The following is a 17,038-nucleotide window of genomic DNA, read 5'->3' on the forward strand; positions in this document are numbered from 1 at the left end:
GAAGTCGTAAATAATGGAATGACGTGTCGGTGTCCATTTTTCGAAGCTTCGTTCGATTCAACCGGTAAACAGTACTATCATTATAAAAATGGTCATCAAAATACCTGCAGAAGCACCAAGAGTGTTCTTCCTATGTGTTATCTGGTACACTATAAGCTCGACAAACAGCGTGGTTGGCAAGAAATTACTCAATGAATTTCCACATCCGACTACCGTGGCCTTCGTCCAAGTTCTGTCCACAGCTCTGTTTATGGGTCCTACGCTCGTTGTGTGGAAGATCCCCAAGAATATGCCTATTCCAAAAGCTGCTTTTTTAAAGCTGATTATTCCTTTATCGTTCGGGAAGGCTTTGGCTGCTGTGTCGGCGTATTTTAGTATATGGAGGATACCAGTTTCGTACGCTCATACAATAAGTTTTAGTTCTTGTCTTTAATAACGTAATTAGGAAGGTATTTCCATTCATTGTGTCTTGATTCATAACGTTATTTTTGCTAGTAAAGGATTCATGGTAACGTAATGCCTAAGTTAAATAATTCCGAGGTTTATTGGGTGTAAAAAGTGTGTTACATTTAGTGATTCTGAACTACTTCACGCTACGTGTGTTAACTTTTACTAGTATTAATCATTTAAAAGTATTATAATGTTATGAATATTGGGAAATCAAAATTCATTCCAAGATTCAAGTCCAAACAAAATATACATTCCAAGTCAAAAGTTTAAGTCCCGATCTTAAAATCTTTTAAAAATGAAAAATCTGAATTTTGTCCCAATTTTTCTCCCTCCCTCCCTCCCCCCTTTTTGAGGGGGGATGGATTGAGGTAGTTTTGTGATGGTAAGATAGCATACAAAATCTTAGACGTGGTATGTTTGTTTTTACACAGCTGTTGATTGAACATTCCATGGATGTTGCTGCTTAGCAACAGTTATTCTTGATTTAATGAAATCATCTTCCCTAGGATTCTATTGTTACTATTATCATGTCAACATTATACATGCCATCATCATCTTCACAGCATTATATATTTTAACATAGTTGTATCCTGTATACTCTTACAATTACGCAGTGTATCTAATAAGAACAACTTGCAGTGCTATTTTTCTCAGGGTTTTAATAACTTGCTCATTAAATTTTTCTTTTTATTTCCCAACTATGTGAACAACCTGTGGTCTTCTGTAATTCTGTTCAATAGTAAAGGTGAGAATGTAAGGAAAGTATTAAAAAGTAATAATAAAATAATAAAATAAATAGGATTTAACAGTGGTATATTTTCCACGGAGTGGCTCTTTATCCACTCAATTCCAATTGGAATTTAAAAGTTGATTTCAGCAGAGGGAGGAAAGCCGGAGAGCCCAGAGAAAAACCCTCTAACCACAGAAGAGAAGCAACAAGAAACTATACTTATATAGTTATATAAGACTTATATAAGACGCTGAGCCTGGGAATCAAACCTGGGTGACATTGGGGAGAGGCGAGCGTGAATATGCATACACCTCAAGCAAAAAAAAAGATACTCTAGCCGTAATAATGACACATGATCTGTAAGAGAAAAACATTGCATCATGAAGAATGTCTACTTCACGCATTCTCCCATACAATTCCAAACCCAACCCCTTATCCCCTGGTACATTGTATATATACTTGCTGACCTCAGGACATAAACAACCTTTTGTGTTATGGTAATTTCAGTACTGATAATCCAGTCTTACTCATTAATGTAGTGTTATATTTTCTTTATTGATTATATTTCAGGCGACTATGCCCATTTTTACTGTGGTTTTATCAAGATTAATCTTAGGCAACAAACAAACAAAGATGGTGAGTAACTCGAGTTTCTAAGACTAAGATCAAACGTCAAGACTGTATTGTTACCCATTGTTTCAATTAGGTTTGGCTCATGTGAAATTCAACTGTTTGACTGGAGCCTAGATTTTAGTGACAATTGGAACATTTTTTGTACTTTTATGAATCATTAACACTAAGTTATTTCTTATGCCATAGGTTTACTGCTCCCTTATACCTATTGTTTTTGGTGTATTGGTTTCCACGGTAACTGAGTTATCATTTGATTTAGTTGGGCTTCTGAGTGCTCTTTTAGCTACTCTGACATTTTCAGTACAAAATATATTTACAAAAATGGTGAGTGTTTTAAATCTTGAAAATTGTAATGTTTTATTGTTCGTTTGTTTTTTCATTCCTTCTTTTCTATTCTTTCTCATTCCTTCTTTTTCCCTTTCTTCTTTCTTTCCTCTATTTTTCTAAGCTGGTACATTTTTACTTTCAGGCTTTGAAAGACCTCCACATCAACCATCTACGACTTCTGTACATCTTGGCCAGGATTTCAACAGTCATCTTATTACCATTCTGGGCACTTTATGATTTAAGAAGAATCTTAACATATTCTGATTTGGTGAGTTTTCCTGTCTTTAACTACATGTCATTCCCTTGAGTATGCTAGGTTTTTCTACCAATACGAGTAAAGCTTGGTGAGGTATTCTAATAGTGCAGTATTTGTATGACTGTGAAAAATTCACGGCACGAACACGGCCATGACACGGCAAGGGATTACGCCAGACCAACCACATTGCATGAGAATTTACTCTCCATCCAATCAAATACCCGGAACATGGCATAAACACGGCGTGGACACGGTCACACCAACGTCACAGCAATGCCAGACCAATCACATTGCGTGTGAAAGAAATACAGGCCAATTAAGATTCTAGAAAGCATCACGGTCACACTTACGGCACTGAGCTTTTCACAGTCATACGAAAACTGCACTACGAATGGAGGTTGACAAAGAATCTTACTTCCAATATTTAAAACTATGAGAAAACATTATACTTTTTTTAAAATTTTAAGACCAGATTTCATTAATGTCATGCTTTTCTTTATTTATCTTTCATATATTTTCAGAGCGAAGAAAATATTTTATGGCTGGTCATAATGCTTACGATAACTGGTTTCCTCAACTTTCTACAAAATATGGTAGCATTCACAGTCCTCTCTCTCATCACACCCCTCAGTTATTCCGTTGCCGCAGCAACCAAGCGAATTCTTGTCATAACTTTCTCATTATTAATGTTACAAAATCCTGTAACGTATATTAATGTACTAGGGATGTTAACGGCCATATTTGGTGTCTTCTTATATAATAAGGTGAGATGTTAAGATATATGGCTATAAAATTGAGCATTTCGTATTAGGAAAAACGGGAGGACTGAAGGAGTGGAAAGGTTCTGTTTTGCGTTTTGCGATTCCTTTATTATAATTCAAGGTGACATGTACAATGCTGTTTGCAACAGCCAAACTCACTGGCTATCTGTTAAACTACACATAGAAAAAATCTGCCAACACAAATGAATGTCGCCATTATTGGTGGCTTATTCTACACCATAACCTCTGCTCTTGACTGCTGAATGAATAATGATAATCATGATGATGGTGATGATGATGGTGATGATGGTGGTGATGATGATGATGATGGTGATGATGGTGATGATGATAGTGGTGATGGTGATGATGATGGTGGTGATGGTGATGATGATGGTGATGATGGTGATGATGGTGGTGATGATGGTGGTGATGATGATGATGGTGGTGATGGTGGTGATGGTGATGATGATGGTGATGATGATGGTGATGATGATGGTGGTGATGATGATGATGGTGGTGATGATGGTGGTGATGATGGTGATGATGGTGGTGATGATGGTGGTGGTGATGATGATGGTGATGATGATGGTGGTGATGATGATGATGATGGTGATGATGGTGGTGATGATGGTGGTGATGGTGATGATGATGGTGGTGATGGTGATGATGATGGTGATGATGGTGGTGATGATGGTGATGATGGTGGTGATGATGATGGTGATGATGGTGATGATGGTGGTGATGGTGATGATGATGGTGATGGTGATGATGATGGTGATGGTGATGGTGATGATGGTGGTGATGGTGATGATGGTGGTGATGGTGATGATGATGGTGATGATGGTGATGATGATGGTGATGATGATGATGGTGATGATGGTGGTGATGATGGTGGTGATGATGATGGTGGTGGTGATGGTGGTGATGATGATGATGATGGTGATGATAATGGAGATGATGATGATGGTGATGATGACCTCTGCACTTGGCTGCTGAATGAATAATGATATTCATGATGATGATGTTGATGGTGGTGATGATGATGATGACAATTTCATGGTATGTGTACAGTTATTTATTATCATATCCAGTTTTAAGTCTTAAACCATAAAGCTCATATTTCCCAAAGGTGTAGCCTAATGTTTTATTGTCTTTTTACATCGATAGGCAAAATACGAAGCAAACAAGAAGAAAGACCAACTACCGCAATACCAGAAGGATGCAAATCATATCAACGATGTGAACCATATCAATCATCGACATCCAAGACATCATCACTACATATGAAAAATATCCTTTATGTGGACAATAAATGAGATCGAAACATGATGATCTACAAAATAAGTCGAAGAAAGTGTGAAAGCCGACGTCCCCATAGTTTGGTATTTTCTGTTTTTACAAGGGCAAGCGAACTTTTTAATACTACAACACTCTGAATCTGCCTTTGGTAAAGGTAGGGTGACCCTTCTGCTAGGACTTACTCCATTGCCTTTGGTTTTCCTTGAGGATTGAAAAAAAACAACCGTTCTCTACAGCTAGGGTTACCCTACTTTCAAGTAATACCTTTGTTTTTTCCCATTAGCCTCGTTTTGAAGTGCCTCAATGCGAGGCTATTGGAACAGCAAAATCGCTCTTCCCAAGAAATATGAATTATTATAGAATTAATATTTTTTAGTTAATTTATTCCTAAGAAAGTTTGGGTTGAAATAAATATTTATGAGGTTTTCAGGGCTGTCTCCTATTAAATCAGGATGGTATGGATCAGCCTTGACAACTTACAATTATAGTGCCGCTTGCTAGAAATATAGATGGAAGTTTGCAATGCTGATATTGCAAAAACAATAAAATTGAAACTCTAGGCTGTAGTGTTTAAAAGACTTAGTTGTTCAAGCAGGAATGTTTTTATAGACCATAATATTATTATCTCGTAGAGCGAGTTTTAATCTCCTAGATATGTATTTATTCCTTATGAGAAATACCAATAATTTTGGCATAATAGTCAAGAAACATGTAAATTTGGGCCACGTAGGTTATACTTTACGAATAAACAGATCGCAAAAAGGGACCATAGATATAGTCGTAAATAAAGAATTTGTTGGAAAATTTAGTGTTGGATCAGTGACCCTGTGTCGCCTTAATTAAAGTAGACAAAGAATGGTACTTTGACACTCAAGTGGGTTCCGCTCTGAACCAATCAAAGACCAAATAAAGACACACCAACCAATCAGAATGCTTGAAATTGTCAAAGTACCATGACTATTTCTACCAACGCGTTTCTCTACTCTGCAAAATTTGCTGCCAATGCGCAGGAATTATTTTATAAATCCCTTGATTCATTCTAAAAGTATCAAATCCAGACGCTAAACAAACCTATATTTTAAAATTTTGTATTTTGTTGTGAAGCAAAACGTTTTATTGTTTTTAGCGCAACACTCAAAAATTGCGCAAATTCCATTCATCTTCGCCACAATTTGCGCGCCATAATAGGATCTGCGCTTTGAATTACTATTAATCAAAAATAACGAGTTTAAATGAAGATGAAGTTAATCTCGCAATACAAACTTCCAAGTGATATTTTTTTGTTTTTGATGATATTTTGTTTGCAAGTCTAGAGCAAACCTGAGTGAGCTATGAAGTACGTTATTGTGTCTTATTTCTTCAGCCGCGTTTCAAAGTTGATTTTGCAGTAGACGAAGCCTCGGTTACATTACCTCGAGTGTCATTAGTCACGCTTGTTTCACTGCTGTGCGCGGTTACCTCGACCTTACATGGCTTTACTGTCGTGCAACTGAAACTAGAGAAGCTTGGTAAAGGTCCACATGGACTTGAATACGTGCGCCACCCGGGGTTCTCGACTGGACGACGCCTTTCAAACTCTCTTTGACCGTAGATACAGGACTCAGGCAAAAGGGATTTCTAAATCACAAGGATGGACAGACAACTGAGTTGATGATAACGGTACTATGTTAGACCAAACAGGAGAGCATAGGGTTTGTTGATGCCCCGATTGCTGCCAACGTGAACAGCTGTTTTGTTCCCCAAACACATGGTAACCACTTCTTAGATACGATGGTGAAGGACATAAGCTGCCTTGCAGGGGTGGGGTAGGGTACAAGTGACTTGGTAGTCCTGGACCAAGGCCCCCTTGGAGGGGAGGTGTAGGGCAACAGCTTGTTAACGATGGACATAGACTTCCTTGGAAGAAAGTTGGAGTGCAGCAGACGTCTTGCTGTGGTACTGACATCCCATGGTACTGTGCACTGGGGTGCATCCTTGTACTGGGTAGTCCCGATTGACAGTGACCACTGAATAAAGGAACCACCGCGTGTCTTCTTCTTAGCGGTAATGGTGCAAGAGGTGGCGAAGTCAAAGACAAAAATGTAGACGCACTTGATCTTGTAGCCTCTCTATTGGCTGTATTTTCGACTTGTCCCGCGGGTTTGTTTTCCGGATCACGAGAGGTCTTACTTGGCTGTTGCTCTAAGCCATCAGCTGGGTTTCCCTGTATAATGCAATCATCCAAGCCTCTGGATTGTACGCTCTGTCGCTGCGCTTGCTGGTTTGTTGATCCCTCATCGTCTCGCGTAAAGCGTCTACGGCGGCGCAGGAAGCTCCCATTATCAAACATATCAATACTGTTAGGATCTATAGCCCAGTAGTTGCCTTTCCCTGGGCCGTTGGAGTCTCGAGGTAGCTTCACAAAGCAGTCATTCAGTGTCAAATTATGCCGGATAGAGTTCTTCCAATTTGCGCTGCAGCTGTTCTTGTAGTAAGGGAATCGTTGCATGATAAATCGATAAATACCTGACAATGTCAACTTTTTTTCCACCGAGCTCGCGATGGCCATGCAAATCAGTGCTACGTATGAATATGGAGGTTTACCACGACTGGTTCGTTGGCCTTGGCTTTCTTTTCCTTGTTCGTCGATAATGTCGTTTTCTTGAGACATGCTGTCGGAGCTATCCTGATTCTCATTCTGTTCTGGATAATTTTCTTCGTGTAGCGTCACATCGCTTGCAGCATTCTTGTTCTGCTCTTCTCGTCGCATTTGGCTGCTCTCTGAGGCATAACTAGATGAACTAGAATTATTCTGGTCATTTTGAACCCAGGGCGGAGAATTAAGCGACATTGTACTTCTGGAATCTTGTATTTATGGAGTCGTTGCAGTATAAAAGGAAGCAGAGAAGCCAAAGGGATTACACAGCAGTTTATAAATCTCCACCATCTGATCATAAGTAATTCTTCTGAATCTTACTCAAATAGACTGCGCAACGTCCCCTGAGAATTTCACAGTAATCTAGATTCGTTTTTATGTAATTACGCAAGTTTTTTAAAATGAGGCTTAAGTTTTTAAAATAATTTTTTAAATAATACAAAGATACTATTCACAAATATACATACTCCTGTGCACGCCCAAATGTGTAATAAAGCTTCTACTTCAAAACTCCTGGGATTTCCCTTGGAATTCGCGTATTAGTTTTTCTGTTACTTCCCTTAAGGAATGCAAACTTTGCTGTGGGTTAATAAGACAAACGAATTCAACTATCCCGTGCGCAAAATGCAATCAATCTATTCTTCGCAGGCCTCTGGGTACGAGATCTATTCTTTCTTGCATTGCGCGCAGAATTGATGTAAAGCAACAATGCTTCGTGGATAGTTGCTATAGAAATATATTCCCATTATTTATTTTTAATAGTATCTTACTATCATTAAGATATACCGTATTTCTACAAATTATAACAACAAAGAAAAAACAAAGACGCGCGCCAAAAATTGATCGCTTTTTTCACTCGTTTGCGAAAACAAACACTATCTTGACCTTGAATTCAAGTTCAAAAACGTTAATTTATTCAGTTTTTCAAATTTTATTTTCACCTTTCGTTTTATCTAAATTGGACGCCTTGTGGGAAGAAAAGCATGAAAGCGCAAATCACTGCTAAATCCCATTTTTTTATTTCAAAATCATTCAATCGCAATATCATATTTGATTCTAAAATGGTTTCTATTCTGGGCCAATCAGAAACCAAGAGAGAAAAATCCTCCAATTACGATGCTCGATCATGGAAGCCATTTCAAAGTCATAGAAATTTTTATTTCTCGTTCATGCCAAAAAAAATAAAGGCACAAAAATTGAAGCTTTTTGGCATATATTTATTAAGTATATTTATTTACACGATATCCCATTTATTCCATTACAATCTGTTTTTGTTGAAAAAAAAAGTATGTTAGAATCCCACCAACCCTTATATACTTTAACTACGTATTCTTTGGAAAATAAGCAGACATGAGAGGCGGTTGTGCGGCACCTGGGCGCGCATTGGACCCAAACCGCACACTCGGTTGCAGAATTCTCTTTTCATGAGGAACGTTATCGTTATGCTTGGCTGGGACCTCGTTTATATGGTTCCTTCTTTGGAGGTACTTAGGATCTAGTACTGGTTGATTTTCAATGTTATTTCTTGAGTGTGGTGTTGTGATGGGCGTGGCTTCTCGTCCCCTTGGTTCCGCTTCTTCTGGGATTGTTGGGGTGGAATGGGTAAGAGGACGAGGAAATGTAGCCTTGCGTTGAGCAGCTGGACGGTATGTAACCTATCATCAAAGACAGAAACTATATCAGTTTGCATTTTACACAAATATTTTATAAAAATAAAACAAAAGCCCTTACCTGTTGGTTGGTGTACCGAGGGACAAGGGCTTGTGGTGGAGTTATTGTCTTACTTATACTTATTCCCTAAGAAAACAAAGATACGGCGTCAAGAGGTCCAAATAAAATCCACGTATCTAAAATAGACTATTTAAGTTCGGGCAACGCGCGCATCAAAACAAACTTTTCGCAAAATTTGCGTAAAATAACTTCGGAAACGGGTAAACAACGCTTAAAACTTTTACACTCTGTTAAACTTTTACGTTTTTAAGCCCACGATGGAGATTGTTACAAAGCGATTGCGCAATTATACGCCCTACAGCTAGAAGGAAAGGGGTTAATGATATATAGTATTATGGTGTTACAAAAACCATTCTAAGGACAGTAACTATATGTAATTGAAGACGCGAATATTTTTCCACTCAGAATCTTCATACATGGAGCTGTCACTTTCTCACTGTCACGGCACGGCACGTCCAGAACGTAAGAGCACATAACGTTATACGGCACTGTCACTATACATATTTAACGACATTAATTGTACTAGTTACAACGCGAGACGAATATTCTTTCACCCAGAACCCTCGCATGCATCAAAACATGCATTAGGAGAGAGGGGGACTTGGAGTCGTATGCGTATCATGGTACTTACGTCTTTAGACAGCAGAGGATCTTTAGATGAGTGAAGCTCAAATGTTCCATGCCGCTGTTGGCTGGTAATCATCTGATCATTCATCTGCTTGTTTAGGTAATTTATCACTGGAAAAAGTAGAAAAAAATAAGTAACTAATAAAATAATAAATATCACTTAAAAATATAATAGCATTATAATTTTTTGAATAACATAAAGCAACTTAAAATAAAAAGAGAAAAGAAATGGTATTCTCATTTACAATTGCCCTATTTCACTATGACGTCACTGTTTGTTTATGTGAGGGATAGAATCGCCAAATTCAATAGAAAATTCAACAAAATTTGCTCCTAGCGAAACAGTTTAATCTATAATGGCCTGGTTTTCAGATATAATATGTGTTAATATGTACTAAAAAATATTCTGAGCGTTTGCTGGCTATTCTACTTCTCTTCGTTGATTGATACGGGTTTTAGAACAATTTTCGGGCAATTTTTATTTCAAAAATAGATAAAGAAGATTAATTTCTGACATCTTAACTGGGAAGACTATGTTACAAATATTAAAACTCACCATTTTCATTGGTTTTCAGCAATTCTTTACTTTCTTCCAACTTTTCTGTTGTTGCCTTCAAAGTTTCACCAAGCTTTTTTATCTAGCAGGAAGATTTCAAATTAAGTCAAACACAAAACAAAGAGGATTTCTTTCTTGTGTACTCAAGAAATACCAACCTCTTCTTCCTTGGACGTTTGACTTTCTTTCAAAGTTTCAAACTCTTTTTTTAGGGACTGGAGTTCCTTTTCCTGGAGAGAGAGAAATGATAGGAAATGTCGAATGGGAGCTAAAATGAATAAATAAGTGGATAGATGGATGGATGGATGGATTTATGGGATAAATGATATTTGAATGGATGGATGAATGAATGGGATAGATGAATGAATGGAATAGATGAATGAATGGATGGATGAATAGGATAGATGGATGAATAAATGGGATAGATAAAAGAATGGGATAGATGAATGAATGGATGGATGAATAGAATAGATGGATGAATGAATGGGATGAATGAAAAGATAGATGGATGAATGAATGGGATAGATAAAAGAATGGGATAGATGAATGAATGGATGGATGAATAGGATAGATGAGCAAATGAAAGGGATGAATGAATGGGATAGATAAATGAATGGGATAGGTAAATGAATGGATGGAAGAATAGGATAGATTAATAAAATGAATGGGATGAATGAATGGGATAGATAAATGAATGGGATCGATGAATGAATGGGATCGATGAATGAATGGATGGAATACATAGATAAATTTTATGGATAGGACCAAATGGATGGAAAAAATTAATGTATGGGATAGGATGAATAAATGGGATGAAGGAGTAAAGAAAAAAACGATAACAAAACAAAACAAACGTATACCTTTTCACTGAGAACTTTCTCTTGTTGAGTTACCAGAACACTCTTCATTTTCATCTTAAAAGTTAAAGGAAATTTTTTTCAGATAAAACCCCAGGACTAATTCACAACGTCTGATGGAATGTCATAACAAATTTACCTGAGATTTTACTGTGCGTCGCTCAGTCTGTAGACGCTGAATTATGTCGTTTCCCTACAAAATCAAAAAGTAGTATTAATACAAATGAATGAGGAAATCCGTTGAATATATCACAGCAAATCCTACCATGAGTGTTAAATATATTACCCACCTTGACAACTTCAGCTGATACTGATTGAACTGTGTTTTCCAGCTTTTGAATTTGTTTTTGCCGCTGGTCTAGTACATTTTCCTGGTTTTGTTTTTGTTCATTAGCAGCTTGCAGCAGCTCATTTGTTCTTGATATTACCTACAAAGATTGAGATATAAGAGGCATTAAGTTTGAATTCAGCAAGACAGTATTAAATTAACAATCGATTGAGAAAAGTGATTCTAAATTTTTCTGCTATCTTCTAACATGGCTGCATAACAGCACATAATTATATTAAATATGTTCTTTGTTTGTCTTTGTTGGGAAGCATGGGTGGCTTAGCCATGAGAGCGTTTGCCTCTCATCAATATTACCCGGGTTTGAGTCCAGCCAGTCTTGGTGTTGTATGAGAGTAGACAATTCTAGTTGATTCTCTCCTGTGCTTCAAGAGTTTTTCTCTGGGTTCTCTGGTTTTCCTCCCTCCACAAAAATCAACTCCTAAATTCCAATTCAAATATGGAATGAGGGCCACAGGTTTTTTAGCCATTGGCTATTAAGTGCTACCCTTAAGAAAAAAAAGTAGAAGAAAGACTGTTCTTTCCTGAATACCTGCTCTTTGTCTCTCAATTCTTGTTCCAGTACAGCCACCCTTGTGCGCAGATGAGCTAATGTTTTATCTTTCTCATGCTGCTCGGAATTTAGAACAGAGTTGCCACGCCTCAGGGTCATTAGTTCTTCCTTCATGTGGCTGTATTCCTGAAAGGAGAAAAAAGAAAAATATAACTATGAATATCAAATACTTTTTGCGTGTTTTTTAATTATATTTCATAATAGGTAATAGTAAACAAGATTGTCAAACTCATTAATAATTCATGAGGAAAACACAACAGAAATCACGACCGTGAAGAGTGTTGTAAATCTGATACAAAACTGTGTTCATTTGCATAAACTTTAAGTTGGATTTTCTTGGCCAAATTCACTTTAATTTTGAAAATTTTAGTGAAACACAAAGGAAGTAACCTAGACGTTTGATAAGTCATATACAGTATTTGTGTCCATGTTGTATCTCTTGCCTATGCCTCGAGTTCGTATATCCGATACAACATGGCCACTCATACTGTATATATTACATACCCCACTGAACTGTGGAGTAGGCCCAAGTTTTCTTATGACAGTTACACCCACTTTAGTATGACTGCCACCCCCATTTTGATTGATAAATTCCAAACATTCCATTGTAGTCTTTGGTATATGCCAACATTTTTGCTCCATCTTGACCACATACAGATGTATTGTTTGGAACTTATCAATCAAAATGGGGGCGGCAATCATACTAAAGTGGGCGTGGCTGTCATAAGAAAACTCAGGCCTATTCAAAGTTTGGTGATTTTCTTGGTATGACCTCAAAATTGGTGACATTAGGGTATTATATCTAATTGAGCTGATCTGTGCAGTATATCAAGCAACTTCTGCAGCTGCTAAATTATAAGACTTGGAAAAAATTCCGAGTCTTGAACGGAATTTGAACTGGCGATTCCAATGCCATGCTCTAACCACCGAGCTACCAAGTGATTTAGTCTCATATGAGACTTACAGGGACACATTATGTGGGTTTATCGGCCCGATAATAGGGCATTAGGGCAAAAGTGTTAGTAGATAATCAATAGGGTATTGGTAGGGCATTTGGCAGGGTACACAAGGTTGTTGGTAAGGTATCAGTAAGATACCTAATCAGTACTGACTTTGGGCTAAATGCTAATAAACTTACCCCCTCAAGACCTGATAGTTTTGTACTTAGTTCACGGATCTTGGCTTCAGCTTGATACTTCTTGTCTGTAAGATCCTGTGCACATGTTAAACATATTAGTATCCTCATTTAGAATTAAGAGAATCTCATAGTTTCTATATTTAAAAACTCAGCATAAACAATTGGTTAGACTTGCTCCAAGTCTCGCTCATGATTTTTTCCGTTGACGAGTCGTCAAATTCAAATTTCGGGCACTTCGGGTTCCGACAGATTTCCGAAGGGAATGGCCGAAACAAAATGAAAAGCGAGCATCTCATTAATATTCGACAAGTTGACGACTCGTCAACGGAAAAAATAACGAGCGAGTCTTGGAGCAAGTCTAACAATTGATAACACAACCTTATTTTGTGCTTCGATTTCAGCAATACGATTTTCCATACCCTTGACCTGAAGGCAAGATAGATTTAAAATAACTTAGATCTTGTTAAGATAAGAAAGTGTCAGACTATCAACACAGCTTTCTGGACTCCCGAAAAAAATAAATATTATTTAGTATATTAAAGGCTACTCACAACGTTCCTGTGAGACTGCTCTAGACTCTTTCTCTCCCTTTCAAATTCTTGCATTGTTTGGCTCTTCATCTGAAAAGTCATGAAAATTCATAATTTTGATTTGATTTTTTTATGGAGTGAAGAGAAATCCAGGAAATCCAGGAAGGAAACCCATGACCACACTTGGTGATCTAAGGTAGATTTGCAGCACTTACCACCCATGCATCTTGTATGTTTCTCAATCACGTTTAGAATTTTCAGGACATATGAGTCAAGGTATACATATGTGCATTAAAGACAACTTGCACTAATGAGTCACGTCACCCTACCTCCCTTAAAACGAGCAGTTTTGTCAAAATAAAAAATGGAAATGAAAAGAGAATATCGGCATTAGTAGGGAGGCCGAGTTTCAGCTCATCATAAGTGAAACAAGAGAAATGGTATTAGATATAAAATTGAATGTTTTATAAGGGTTTGTATGGGAAAATGCACTGTATAGCAAAAGCTTACCAGCCAACACTTTTCCCATACAAATCCTTATAAAATATTTGATTTTAAATCTAATCTCATTTCTCCTATAGTCAACATTCGGAGCTGAAACTTTGCCTCCTCATTAAAGGCGAGGTGCTCTTTACATTTCTGGAGTTCACTTTGACACATTTGCTTGTTTTAAGGAGTCACGTGACCTGTTACAGTGCAATTCGTCTATTAAAATGTATTTTCATATGTTATACCTGTAAAATTCTTTGTTTTTCTTCTGTTAGTTCCTGGGCGTACTTATTCGACAGCTCATTGGATTTAGCAGAAAACTCAGCCTGGAGTGTATCAAGCTGCTTTGACTTGGAATTAAGAACCTGATTATATTATCAAAAATAAACAGGAGAAATCTTGATTAATAAGATAAAGATTCAGATATATTCATTGTCTGTGTATAATAATACCCTGTGAGTATAGATTGGTTTTCATGGGAAAATAATTTACAACTTTAGATACAGGTAGTATATATATTGTTGATGGCCTATACCCCACGAGGGGTGTAAAGGCTTAGGAGGAGGAGGAGGAGGAGGAAGAGGAGAAGTATATACTGTACATACCTCTTGACAGGATTCTAATCGTTGCCTAAGGTCCTGTTCTGTACTGGATAACCTATTCTCTAATGATAATTTTTCCTCCTAGCAAAAAATTAAAAAAAATTAGCGTAAGTGTATTAAAAATTGCATGGTAGTATTGAAAGTGCTGCCTTTCACATGTGTTACTGGTTGATGTTCCAATTCCATACATTCTATCTGTGTAGTATCAATTCTGTGATAAAAATCAACCATAGATTTTAAAGTCCACTTCATTACAGAGGATGAATTATAGCCACATATCCTGTACTCCACTGGCAAATATCTTAATTGATTTGAAAAGATTTGCTATTGTGGTATGACATACTGTACATGTATATGATGTTCTTATATTATATATTATGGTAAGACCTAATCCATTGTTTTTCCATTTCAGACCATGCATCATTCTCTAGAGTATCATTTCTTTATTTATCACTTGCACATGAAAAGACACATGAATATGGATACAACTTGAACAAAGAAGCTTCTTCTCAAAAGAATCACCATGTCTGAAATGGGCAAAACATTATGCCCTAAGTGGATTTGGTCCATTAAATCTATACCTTGATTTTCTTTAAGCAATCTGCCAGGTATTTCTTGATTTCAGTGTCGTTCCCTGCTAAGAATCTCAGTGACAAATGGGTCAAGTGCTTAAAGGGGTTGGTCTCAATAACATTCAGATTCCCAACACCTCTTTCATAGGATCCTGCCGATGATACAAACTGCAAAAGAAACCTAGAAAAAAATCAAACAAATCAGACAATGATGCTTGATAGTCATTTTCAAGAGAATCTAACACCAAGATGAACATGTTGTTGGTGGGGAAAAAACACAGAGCCATTATGCTGGTCATTGGTACACCAATATAATTGAATTTGATTGGCTGAGAAAATCACATGACATTGTCAGTCATGTTCACACTATGAAACTGGCTGAGCATCTAGTTACAGAAGTAGATCTCATGTCCTCTTCTGTAATGTTGCATGAATCAACATCTGCACTCAACATTACAATCAACAGTTGCACCATATTTTGGGACCTTAATGCTGGTGGACCTTTATCACGTGGCAGCCATGGTAACTGGAACAATAGATTTTCCCTATGTGGCCTCGCATTCAAGTGCTTCAGAATGAGGCTACTTGTGGTTACACAAAGGTTTTTATTTTCATGGGGATAAACATGATGTTATGTAATAAAGGTCCATTATCTGTGAAATTCAAGCCTACTTTGGCATGTCCTTGTTTTCTTCTTTTAGACACAGTTCAAGGAGATCCACAAACTTCTGAGGAAATGACCCAAAGTCCACCAATAATCCTTGTTGGTTCTTGAGGCTGGAAAACAGATAATTATTAAGAAATAACTCTTTCAAAGTGTGGAAGCAGGCTGCGCACATACAGTATGAGTCAGGTGCCTCCACTGTGCTCTGTTCAGTAAATTATACAGCACAGATCTCGACCAATGTGCACATACTACAGTATCAAAGATATATATTCATTACTAAACTATGCATATTTACCTTTGAAAATCTTCTTCAGTCAAAACCAGTGAATAAAGAAAGAAAGGATCTCCATCATCAGTGAGCCGTACAGCCAGTTCCTAAGATAAGGTTTATTTTATTAGCTAGAGAATGATCAAGCTTGATCAAAGCTTACTTATAACGTTATAAGCTCACAACTTTGCACAAAAATACCTTCAAACATTCCATTAATATTGAAAGGTCTAGTGCTAAAATACATGGAATGAATACCTCTCATATGAGAACCATTACTTAAGCAAAGACAAGTCAAATTTCGAGGCAAAAATATCGAAAAAAGCTTACCTTTTGAGGTCCAGAGGAAGCGAGTCTGTTGACAACAGTGATGCGAACTCGAGTTCTTCTGCAGCAAAATACAATAATAAAGTAATAATTATTAACGAATTATCAACTCATTGGAACAAGAAGTTTAAAATAATTCACCTGTCTTCGTGGTCGGAGTGTTTTAGGAAGAGAGGAACGCTTTTATTGAAGAATTCTTCCATCGTTTCTTCTCAAAATGTTTGCTGAATTTTCAAGTTTTGGCGCTTTTCGTAAATATTGAGCCTGCGATCTATACACAGGAAGCCCAATTACTCTATGAAATACAAAAGAAAATTTTCGGAGAAAGCCTAGAATTAAATAAACATTTCATTACTTAGAAAACTATATCTTTATTTTTAAATATAGAAAGGCCTTTAACAAAAATTATTAGAGTCTTATGTGTTATTTAGTTGAGGACTTTAAATCGCATAGTGGGTTACCTGTGGACTTTCATTTATACCAGCGGTCATCAGTGGAAGACTTTTTAAGGTGGTTCGCTGTTAGCTTTAATCCTTACCATACTTCTGCGACATATTAGTTCAAACTTAGCTGAATCAGTAAGATTGTCAAATCCAGCACTGAACTAGAATGAAAATCCAAAATGATGTACATCTTAGGTGAGCAGGTGTAACCATATTAACGATAAACAAACCTCCTTAAAAT

At 37.1% G+C, this 17,038-nt stretch overlaps 2 protein-coding genes across 3 annotated transcripts; one reads left to right on the forward strand and one right to left on the reverse strand.

Moving 5' to 3' along the window:
- Window positions 1-14: 14 nt before the first annotated feature.
- LOC116290957 (solute carrier family 35 member E1) lies at window positions 15-5,260 on the forward strand. Of its 2 annotated transcripts, none has more exons than XM_089030885.1 (6): window positions 15-413; window positions 1,749-1,816; window positions 2,000-2,137; window positions 2,283-2,408; window positions 2,918-3,160; window positions 4,325-5,260. In XM_089030885.1, the coding sequence occupies exons 1-6, from the start codon at window positions 89-91 to the stop codon at window positions 4,442-4,444; spliced, it is 1,020 nt and encodes a 339-aa protein (XP_088887011.1). In that variant the 5' UTR covers window positions 15-88; the 3' UTR covers window positions 4,445-5,260. The 2 variants fall into 2 exon arrangements, with proteins under 2 accessions (XP_088887011.1, XP_031553944.2); XM_031698084.2 differs by lacking the exon at window positions 15-413 and adding an exon at window positions 1,177-1,195 and having other exon boundaries at window positions 1,751-1,816.
- A 3,040-nt stretch (window positions 5,261-8,300) lies between these two features.
- LOC116290919 (spindle assembly abnormal protein 6 homolog) lies at window positions 8,301-16,597 on the reverse strand. The gene is made up of 19 exons (XM_031698039.1): window positions 16,496-16,597; window positions 16,358-16,415; window positions 16,055-16,134; window positions 15,765-15,869; window positions 15,102-15,273; window positions 14,524-14,601; window positions 14,164-14,283; window positions 13,451-13,519; window positions 13,278-13,325; window positions 12,900-12,974; window positions 11,741-11,887; window positions 11,153-11,290; window positions 11,002-11,055; window positions 10,866-10,919; window positions 10,164-10,235; window positions 10,006-10,087; window positions 9,454-9,560; window positions 8,823-8,888; window positions 8,301-8,746 (listed from the first exon to the last, which is right to left on the reverse strand). Exons 1-19 carry the CDS (start codon window positions 16,555-16,557, stop codon window positions 8,414-8,416), a joined length of 1,920 nt encoding a protein of 639 aa, XP_031553899.1. The 5' UTR covers window positions 16,558-16,597; the 3' UTR covers window positions 8,301-8,413.
- Window positions 16,598-17,038: the final 441 nt, after the last annotated feature.

The sequence above is a fragment of the Actinia tenebrosa genome, unplaced genomic scaffold (assembly GCF_029948245.1).
Source record: "Actinia tenebrosa isolate PJP-AT-01 unplaced genomic scaffold, QUT_ActTen_1.0 PGA_scaffold15__27_contigs__length_11533743, whole genome shotgun sequence".
NCBI lineage: Eukaryota > Metazoa > Cnidaria > Anthozoa > Actiniaria > Actiniidae > Actinia > Actinia tenebrosa.